This window comes from Neurospora crassa, linkage group II, assembly GCF_000182925.2.
Source record: "Neurospora crassa OR74A linkage group II, whole genome shotgun sequence".
In the NCBI taxonomy this organism is placed as follows: domain Eukaryota; kingdom Fungi; phylum Ascomycota; class Sordariomycetes; order Sordariales; family Sordariaceae; genus Neurospora; species Neurospora crassa.
The window spans coordinates 2,836,114-2,846,461 of NC_026502.1; the positions used below are offsets into that span (position 1 = coordinate 2,836,114).

The 10,348-nt window shown below is 52.8% G+C and overlaps 1 protein-coding gene across 1 annotated transcript; it reads left to right on the forward strand.

Moving 5' to 3' along the window:
* The first annotated feature begins 928 nt into the window (after window positions 1-928).
* On the forward strand, window positions 929-10,348 carry NCU01642 (hypothetical protein). Its single transcript, XM_951171.3, has 7 exons — window positions 929-1,604; window positions 1,703-3,205; window positions 3,273-3,622; window positions 3,700-3,814; window positions 3,887-5,875; window positions 5,939-9,835; window positions 9,907-10,348. The coding sequence occupies exons 1-7, from the start codon at window positions 1,551-1,553 to the stop codon at window positions 9,919-9,921; spliced, it is 7,923 nt and encodes a 2,640-aa protein (XP_956264.3). The 5' UTR covers window positions 929-1,550; the 3' UTR covers window positions 9,922-10,348.

The following is a 10,348-nucleotide window of genomic DNA, read 5'->3' on the forward strand; positions in this document are numbered from 1 at the left end:
GCTGGATAAGCATTGGGATTTGGAGAGGCGTATGGTAGTGTATTGTGGGTTGTGTGCACTCAATATATGTGTCAACGGTATGCGGGCACTGTTGTAGATTCAGGAACCAGATGCAGGAACCGAGTCGGAGAGTCAAAGAAAGTCGGACGGCCCGGGAGAAGGGAAGCATCATGTCTTTGTTTAGCTCGGACTCGGAATTCAAGAGATGTGACTGATGGGGTCACTAGATCAACACGACTTTGTTTGCCTCGGTGATGTCTGTCTGTCTGTCTGTCTGTCATCTCCTTTTTCTTTTCCCTATCTTTCTTTGATGAACGAATGGATAATGTTCCTGGCACGGCGGGATAGACTAGACTAGTCTTCCGTAGTAATGTACATAGCTCATCCATGGTCCCATGTCCATGCGGGTTGCCGTTCGGCTGATGATTTCGTGCAGTGCAGCAGGAAAACGTCTCTACCGTACTGATGCAAGTTGCAACATGCAACCTAGTCCACATCTTCAATTGTCTATATGATGACCTAGACCAGAAAAGCCCGATGCAAAGAATGGACAAACATAAGGAACGAAAACTGACGTGGATCTCGGTGTGTGTCCCACTTGTTCAGGGGTTTGGGGACCCCATGCCGAAGGGAAGGCTCCATAGTAAGGTAGTGTACAGTCGGGTAGAGGAGGAAAGCCCCAGGGAACCCCACCCCCGATTTTGGTCGGCCCACTTTGCATGTGTATCCAGTTACAAGTAGAGACTCACGCACACACACACACACACACACAGCACTCAATTGCACGGCTGCCGTCCATGCTCTCTGAAGGGCGGGCAGGAAGAAAGGAAAGCCCAAAGTCGAAGATCACCACACGGTGTGTATTCGAGTTGGAGTAAAAGTCTCGAGTATCCGCATCAGGCAGCTTCCCATCTGGCCAATCAGAGGAGCCCGGCAGCTAAATGGATGAGAGTGCCAGGAGTCCATTCAGTGCCTCCACCTCCACCGCCCTCGCTCGTCTCGTCTCGTCTCTCTCGCTTCGCTTGTCCCACGTTGTTCCCGTTGCCGCTGCCCGTAAGGTTCCAGTTGCGTTGGGCCAGTACGTAGCGGAAAAGTAGGTAGTAGCCAAAGAACGGCCACCACCACCTACCTACCCACGACACACCCATCACCACGAACCAACCCACGGCCGCCGCGTCTTATCACGCACCCGTCGCCGCCGACACTACCACCCGACGACGACGACAACGACGACGACGACGACGACGTCAAAACACCCACTCCAGGGCCACGCCGATAACACACACTCTCTCTTTCCGTTCCGACCGCCCCTTTCCGCCCGAGAGTGAGGCTGGTTGCGACAGGGGATAGGTAGTAGTAGATACCTCCACTCACATCGGGGTACTTCTACTACCGAACAGCAACAGCTTCCCGTTGTGCCAAGAAGCCCGTACTGCGCAGCTCGGGCAGTCCTGGCAGTCGACAACAACACCGGTATCGCAGAACCCCATCATGAGAAGACACCGGTCCGCCCCTCTCTTTGCTTGCGCTCCCGCCCTCTTCACAGCACAATGAACGGCGACACGGGCCTGGTCGGTGGCCTGGTCGAGAGGCTCGCAACCAGGGTACGTTTCCCTTGCCATGACAGACATGCCATGACAGACATACCATGACAAGCCAACAATTGCTGACCGAAACCCCCCGCTGCCGTGCCGTTATGTAGCTGCCTCATCGCACCGGTGCTCCCGCCCAGGATCTCTACCACGACGACATCATCTCCATCACCCGCTCCACCCTCATCAGGGTCAGCGCCGGCTCCGTCAACCTCGTCCTCGACGCCCTTCTTGGTCTTCTCGAGGACCTTGCTCGCCCCTACCGGTCCATCTTTAACCATCCGCCTCTTGTCCTTTTGTCCGAAATCTATGCTCTCGAATTGATCGCCGACTGTTGCGCCAGCCATTGGGGCCCCTCCCACACAGAAAATGGCCTCGGAGATAGCTATGCGCTCTCTTCTGCGCAGCGTGCTGCCTTGCCTCCCCCCAAGCCCCTAGACGACGTCCTGGTCCGCCGCACCTTTGAGGTCATCAAGCTACTGTTCGATCCCTATCCCGATGGCTATACATTACCCGCCAAGACGCTCCTTGACGAGACCACCGCCAAACCGGCTGCCGTCCGTCTCCCTGACGAGGTTATGCGTACCCCTGTCTCCACGCCCTCCAACGAACCCCTAGAAAGCAGCCACTTGCTACAGCTTCACGCCACCGCCATTGAAGCTCACGTCAAGACCATTGCCGAGTTTGTCACAGCTTCCAGCTGGTCAGCCTCCTTTGAGTACTTTAGAAACACCATATATGTTGCCCGTCAGTCGGTACCTGGCCCGGGCACGCCGATACCCAATGTCGCCGCTGCCGAGGAAGAAAGGTCGGCTCTCATTGTTTTGAGGCTGACGGCATGTTTTTGGGTCGACCTCCAGAAGCTCAGCGCCGTTATCGCAGAATTCAACTCCAGCTGGCTACAATTTCGAAAAAGCTTCCAGAATACCGTCGCCGTCGTCACTCCTTTGCTTATTACCCGGTGGTTGGAGCGATATCCCAATGAGTTTGTGGAGCTGCACATGGGCCGCAGACGCCGCGACAATGCGCCCGATACGCTCTTTGACTATGCCCAGAATGGCAGCAACGACAATACCAGGAGAAGGGGCCTTCTACATCCTCTACAGACGACGTTGCTCCTTCTCCTACCGGATGTGTTTGACGTTGCCAGTAACTTGCGCGAAGCCAAGAGCACAAGCATGAACAAGAAAGTTACGTTCCTCGAAGATCGCAAAAGGGCCCTTAGAAACCGAAACGAAGTGTCCGTCTACTGTCTCGTATCCCTGCTACGTGCCGCGCGACACTTCGATCCCGACAGCGATTTGGCCCTCGTGAGTTATGCCATGGACGTCCAGGATGATGTGCGCGATTCCGTATTTCGACGCTATGGCCTTGGCCCGGATGGCATATTCTTTGAACAGGACATCATGACGGCAGCGTTCGTGAGCCTCACGCACCTGAGTTTTGATAGCTGCGTGGACTCTCTTGTGGATCAGTGTCTTACGCCATCAGCGCCGCACATCTTCAAAATTGCCGTGATTCAGGCATGCTCGCACTTTGCCAGGTTGGAGAACAGCAGCAAATACCAGCCATTGTTCACAAAGGCTTCGGCTTTCGTTCAGGGGCAGCTGCAGGTAAGACTCCATTCAATCTTGGTTCAGGCCTACACTTTCGTCGCTTTCTGTTAACTTCTGAAAATAGGCCATGTCCATGCTCCTTATCCAGGGCTATGTTGATGAGCAAATCATGCAGCGACAGCAGATTGAGAGCGCCTCCATGGTTGACATGATCTGCAATATTCTAAACTTCTTGGACGCGTCCCCCATGACGTTGTTTGAAGGGCCTCCTTATGATCTCAATGAGCGCGATCGATTTTACCAGGAAAATCTGGAAGCCCTGATCTCATGCGTTGTTGCGCCAGACGAATCGGTTAGGCGGCTCGGAACCAGGGTCGCCAAGCGCTTGTATGCCAACGATGTGGTCCTTCAATCATTGAGGGCTTCGAAGAGGCTAGAACAGCCGGCATTTAAGCTGGGCTTCTGGCGGCTGACGTATGTTTCACCTCGTATCATAGAACTATTGTGTACTGTGATCAAGATTGTAAACTGACATCAACTCAATCGTACAGGTCCCTCATCCTCATGTCAATATGCGACAGAGCTGGCATGCCAGGAACCGCTCCGGGCCTCAAATCAGTCCTGGAGTACCTCGATTCGAGGTTAATGCTCCTGCAAGCGATACCGGTAAGTAAGCTCCCATTCGGTCCTCGCAATAACCAGCCACTGACTTGTTTTCTTCATTTTCTTTTGCTGCAGGAACTGGCTAAAATTTGCGAAGACATTCCCGAAAGAACAGCTGCAGCCACAAAGCTGGAAACCCTCTTCCTCGTGTCACTTTGCTCGGCGGAGATTGAAGTTTGTCAGATAGTGACATCTTGCATCGGAAGCTTCCTCGAAGAATGCAGAATCATCGATGCTGCCGCATGCTCGGCATCGAAGCCCTCTCTGGCTCTTTTGCGAAACGCAGATATCTTCAGCGAGATCTCGTCACGGACTTTTAGGTTTACCGGCCTGGTTGCTTTCCAAAAGCGCAACAGGGGACTGCTACGGCGCTTGCAGTATCCCAGCGCCGGTATTCTGAATGCGTGGGAGACCGTTTTTGAGAGATGGCTTCACTTGTCCAAGGATGTATCTCTGACATCGGCCGAGTCCATGGGTGAAAGAGTTGTGGCTGAGTGGCGCAACTATTCCGGGTTCCTTGCCTCCCTGGGCGGAATATGCACGGCTGAGCAAGCCGCTACTCTGGAGGAGCCGGCAGTCAGTGGGTTGCGGTGGATTGACAGGCTGTCCTCCGACAACCACGAAGAACCTTTCCTCAACCGATACCTAAGGCTCAGTATTCAGCTCCTGGCTTGTACTAACGTTAGGATCCGGGAGACGATGAGGGAGATCCTCGCAACCGAAGTATCGCCTGCGCTGTATCAGCACTTGTTCAGAGCCCTCGAATCAGAACTTGACGTACTATTCACTGGGGCCCTTGAGGCGCCCTCGAGGGGCCAAGACAACGAGATTATGTTTGCCGAACAAGCAGCATCGCTCCTTAGGTCGTTGGTGGAAAGACTTGACACGCCAACTGAGCTTGGCGCCGCATCTTCGCTCCATCTCAACTCACTCACGCACAGCTTCGCCAAGTTCTTGGACGGGGTACCAGACTCGCCGAACAGTTTGCGTGTCAAAATTAAAATCTGTCAGCTCTGTGAGGCCATTGTCAAAAGAAAGGAACACCTCAATCTCCGTGACGATGTCCGCATCCGAAACCAACTTCTTGCCTACGTCTATAGCTGGGTTACGAGGCCTCATTCACCCAGGATTGATGCGGGCGCCTTCGGTCAAAGCCGCCAAGACGAGATGATTAGGGTGCAGAAGGATCTCGACAGGGCATGTCTTAAGGCGCTGGCTGAACTTACATATCGCCTACCTTTGCAGCTGAACGACTCTACGAACGATGCCACAACCAGCGAGCGAAAAATGAAACTGTTCGAGTCGTACTTCAGCAGGTTTTTGGAGGTTCTGGACCCTCAATATGAGCATATGTTCCGGTCCGAGCATACTGGTAGCTCTTCCTCCAGAGATGGAGAGCCGTCAATGTCCGATCTATCAATCACCATCATGTCCAATCTCTTGAGCGCCAACATCGATGTGGGACTCAAGTCAGCCCTCAACGTCGGATACCACGAACACGCCGAGATCCGGACCGCATTTGTTAGGGTGCTCTATAACATCTTGGTTCAGGGGGCTGAGTTCAACAATCTCTCAAGCACAGCGGTGAATGAAAAATACGATGAGCTTCTGAGCCTTCTGACGACCGACACTACACTGGCTATGGCTATGGGTGCGGTTTGCCCCAGTCATGAGGTGGATGAGCTGACAATCGCGCTGCTTAGCATCTACGAATCAAGAGGCCAAAGTTTTGTGCTCCTTGAGGCCCTGATCAAACAGGAGATTGAGGAGACGGAGAATGAATCAGAGTTGCTGCGTAGGAGCTGTGTCGCGACCAAAATGCTCTCAATTTATGCGAAATGGAAAGGCGCAGGGTACCTCAAAGCTACCCTGCAAAAGGTACTGGACCGGTTGATGCAAACATCGAAAGACCTCAATCTCGAGCTCGATCCGACCAGGGTATCTTCACCGGAGGAATTGCAAAAGAATGCCTTGCAGCTCGAAATCGTGGCCAATGTATTCATCGATGACATTTGCGCCTCATCGGCCAGGATACCGCCATCATTTAGGAAAATCTGCAGTATCGTAAGTGCCGCCTGTCTACGGGTTGCTGCCAAGTACTGAGAACTAATCCGACGCGTGTAACAGATTGCTGCAGCGGTGATGCCCCGATTCTCTGAGGCTAAGTACACAGCAGTTGGCGCCTTCATCTTCCTGCGCTTCTTCTGCCCGGCCATTGTTGCTCCTGAGGTTGAGGGCTTGGTTGCTACGGCACCTTCCAAGGAGATGCGCCGTGGTCTCCTCCTGATCGCTAAAGTCATCCAAAACCTGGCCAACAACGTTCTGTTTGGCGCCAAGGAACCTTTCATGTTCCCATTGAACGACTTCTTGACAAAGAATATCTATCGGGTAACCACCTTTCTGAGGGAGATCTCGGTCGAGCCGGAAACCATGGAGCGTCCCAACAGCGACGAGTCATTTGACTTTGGTTCTTGTGTGTCTCTTCACAGGATTTTGTATGACCATTGGGACCAAGTTCGGCAACGGCTCGCCTCAATTGAAAGGCGAGACCTTGTGAGGTCACCTTGCGAACCCACAAGAGGAAAGCCAAACCTCCTTGAACCCCTGAGAAGCCTCATCATGAATTTGGGACCACCGCCGCTGGCTGTGACCTGGAACAGGCCACACATCTCAGCAAACCTACCACCTGTTTACTCTAGATTCCAGGATTTTATGCTCCGAAATGCGTTCCGCGGTGTCGAATCTTCGTCGACTCCACCCCCCGCCGTTTATGATGCTGGCGAGTCCAGGGACGGCATTCAGATGATCTGCATCATGCTGCGGTACATAGACACCGAATCTGCCGACGTTGATGCATACTTGTATTACTATCTCAAGATTGCTAGTCGACTTTGGGATCGGCCATTTGGCATTTTCATTGATGCTACGTTCTACAACGTGCAGTCCGAACCAGCGGAGAGTCTACTTCGCAAAATCGAACTGCTTACACCAACTGAGCTCTCGAAGCAGCTCCAGCGCGTATACATCTTCAACATGAACTCCGCCTGCAAGAAGGGTTTCCGCAAGGTGTTCAAGACTTGGATTAGAAACGAGAACAGCATCTATAGCCCCGCCAACATTGAATACCATCTTCTTGGAAGTTACCGAGAGTATGATGCCCATTTCGACCACAAAAAATTTAGCCTGAACAAGGACACCAGGGAATTCATGGACGAGACTCTGGATGGTTTCAACATCACACGGCTGTCGAAGACCAAGGGCAAAATTGACGTTTCCTTGTCAATCAGCAAAAGCTTCGTCAGGGTTTCGACCAAGAAGAGGCAAGAAATATATCCAGCATCCCGGATTAGTGTGGTAATCAACGATGCCTTTCGCCTGAGCGAGGTTGAGGAGGCTCCAACATCCATACAAACGGAGGATGATTCGGCGTTTGGTCTTAGAGCAGATAATGGCAAGATTGTGATGTACTTCACAAGTCCTGAGAAGGCCAAAATCTTGAGTCTCCTTCGCATGAGAAAGGCGCAATACGTCAAGGACCCAAAGCAGATGCAACCGCACGAAAGATTCATCAAACCACAGGATGTACCCGGTACTCTGCTGAACTTGGCGTTGACGAACCTGGCTAGCCCAGACCCCGTTCTCAGGCTATCTTCATACAATTTGCTGGGGGCACTGTGCAAATCATTCAAGTTCAAGGCTGCTTCGAGACTTGTCAGCACCAAAGACATTGCAGTTCCGAGCGATGCTTCGCAGTTCATCATCCAAATCAGCCAGAAGCTAGCCGAATCAGAACCGCAGCTTACTGGGGATTTCTTGAACGAGTTTTTCGCCAGTTGGCCCAGCTTCTCTGATGAGCAGAAGCCGTTATGTCTCGCCTATATGGCTCCCTGGGTACCCGGGTTGCGCCCGTCTCTGCTCGCTAATGAGGTGGACGGGGAGAAGGGCATGGAAAAGATTGCAGCCGTCTTAAGGAAGCTCATTGACATTGCCCTTTCAGACCCAGCGGTTCTTTTCCAGCTGCAGCAATCCGTTTGGCCCGCTATCCAGCAGGACGAAAAACTGCTTGAGAGTTTCCTTGAAGAGGTCATCAAGGCCGCACTCAACAGAGGATTTGGCATTGCGGAGACAGACACGTTGACCTCGATAGCAGGCGGAATTGGCACGGTTACCCTGCGTGGAAGGATAATCTCCAGACTACGCAAGGCACTAAACCGGTCTTCCTTGCGCCCGACAAAGTATCTACCTGACAACTCGGTATGGAACGAAATCTGCGTCTTGCTACAATTCTGCCTCGCCTTGTCGTTTGACAGTGGCGAGCAAGCTGAGATGTTTATGCCGGAAATATTCCACATTGTCACCATGCTTGCCAATACGGGCAATCCAGACGTCAGGCAGGTGGTCCACCGACTACTAATCAACACCATACATGCGGCTTGTACTTCGTTTGCCTTGGACGAGGTACGGCTGAATAAGCTGAAGGTGACGCTGGACACGTTGTCGGATCCGCGGAGCGACCTCTTCACAAACAACGTCACGTTTACGCGGGATGGGGCATCGATATCAACCAACCAGGACGGAGGTGCTACCTTGACAGCCACCGAAAACCTGGCAACTCTTCTGTTCGAGACCTGCTCTATTGCCGCTCCAACTGTTGACCTCGCAAACAAATGGCGGTCGCGATGGATGGGCCTCGTGGCGAGCACAGCTTTCCAGAACAACCCTGCTATCCAGCCTCGTGCTTTCACTGTCATGGGCTGTCTAGCACGTGAGGAGGTTGATGACGACCTGCTTTACCAGGTCCTTGTAGCGCTCCGAAACAGCATCGGCCGCTTTGGTGATGACAGTAACAGTGACATGCTGGTCGCCATCGTCACCTCGCTCTCCAAGATGATGTCCAAGCTGCCATCTGCGTCCCGTTACGGTCTGCAGCTCTTCTGGCTTGCCATGTCCCTCCTTCGACTGGTGCCCCCCAACTTGTTCAACTGCACTGCAATGTTCTTGGAGTCGGTCTTGACCAACATCAGCACGACGGGCGACCTCAAGGGCGAGAAGATGGTTCATTATCTTCTCCAGGGAAGGGCCCAGCTGGAGGAGGCCGCGCTCCTGCTCGATGAGGCATACGGTATTCACTTCACTGCTGAGAACTTCCACTTTGCCGCGTGCGCATGCTTGGTCAGGGGATTGACAGACACAGTCACCAAGTCAACGGCGCTGAGGGTGCTGTCCACGTTTTTGGAGATGACCACTTTCACTGTGACAACTGTGAACGCAGCTGTGGCAAATGCTACTCCGGATGGAATCCTGAGCCCGACGGTGCAGCCGCTGAAGACCATGAGGGAACTCTGCGCATCACCATACATGGCCTTGATCCTAGCAAGGACGCTCAACTTGGATGAGCTTAGGGATAGTCTCTGGTCTGCGGGTATCAACGTCAACCCCAACAGCAACGGCCTACCTCCGTTCTCGTCCGTTTCTGCCTCTGTTGCTGCCGGTGGTCTGGGCAGTGGACTTGGAGCCGGCGGTGACCCTCTCGTGGGGGACGTCGCCAGTGACGCAGTACCTTCGCCTGCAGCCGCAGCCGCCGACACGTCAGCGATTGACATTCGCCGGGGTGCGAACGACTTGGACTACATCAAAGACAAGGACTTGCTCCTCAACACGGCCATTGAGCTCGTAGACTTTCAGTATCTTGAGGATGCAGTGCAGAACCGCACGCTGATGTGGCTCAACGAGATCGCTGTCGGCAGACCGTCGGTTATCATGCATCTCTGTGGACCCATCATCAGTATTCTCGACGACATTGTGCTGCACTGCCAGAACCCGTCGACGCTGGAGAGCGCGCACGAGCTGCTGCAGACGCTGACGAACAACCCCAAGTTCTCGGGGGCAATGGAGCAAGCGGCTATGTTGAACGAGATCTTGGATGAGATGGGTTTTGGTGGGCTGTGGAGGAGTTGCAGCTTTAATCTGAGCCATCAGGAGCAGGATAGGCAATGTTTTGGGTTGACTGAGAAGTTGATTGAGGTAAGTTTCTGTCCTTCTTGGTGGTGCGGCTTGCAAGTGATAGTTGACTGACATTGTGGGTTGGGGAATAGCTTATTATTATCTGAGTCTGATCAAGACTAGCTAAGCGAGAGGATTTTACATTCAATGCGGTCCTTCTAGAAACAAATGAGGACGGCAACACGCATAAGTGGGCACTATCGATTACATGTCTGTCGCATTATATAAGCCACCTACCTAGTGAGAACGATACACGCACTTTCTACAATCGATATCACTGCATCAACGAAGAAGAGAGTGGATGGCATGTGGTGAGCCGCAAGGAGCCCATTCGAAAGCCATATGATTCCCCGCGATGGAGGATGTCAAATGGGATATATGAAAAGGGAAGAAGCTGAGAGAGCTAGGAGTCACATATGACCAGGAAATCGGAGAGAGAGGAGATTCTAGTCAGAGGTTAAGCTTACACTTGAGACGATGAGAGGTGAGATAGTCGGATGTATATACCGTTATATATAAGTTTCAATTTTCGCC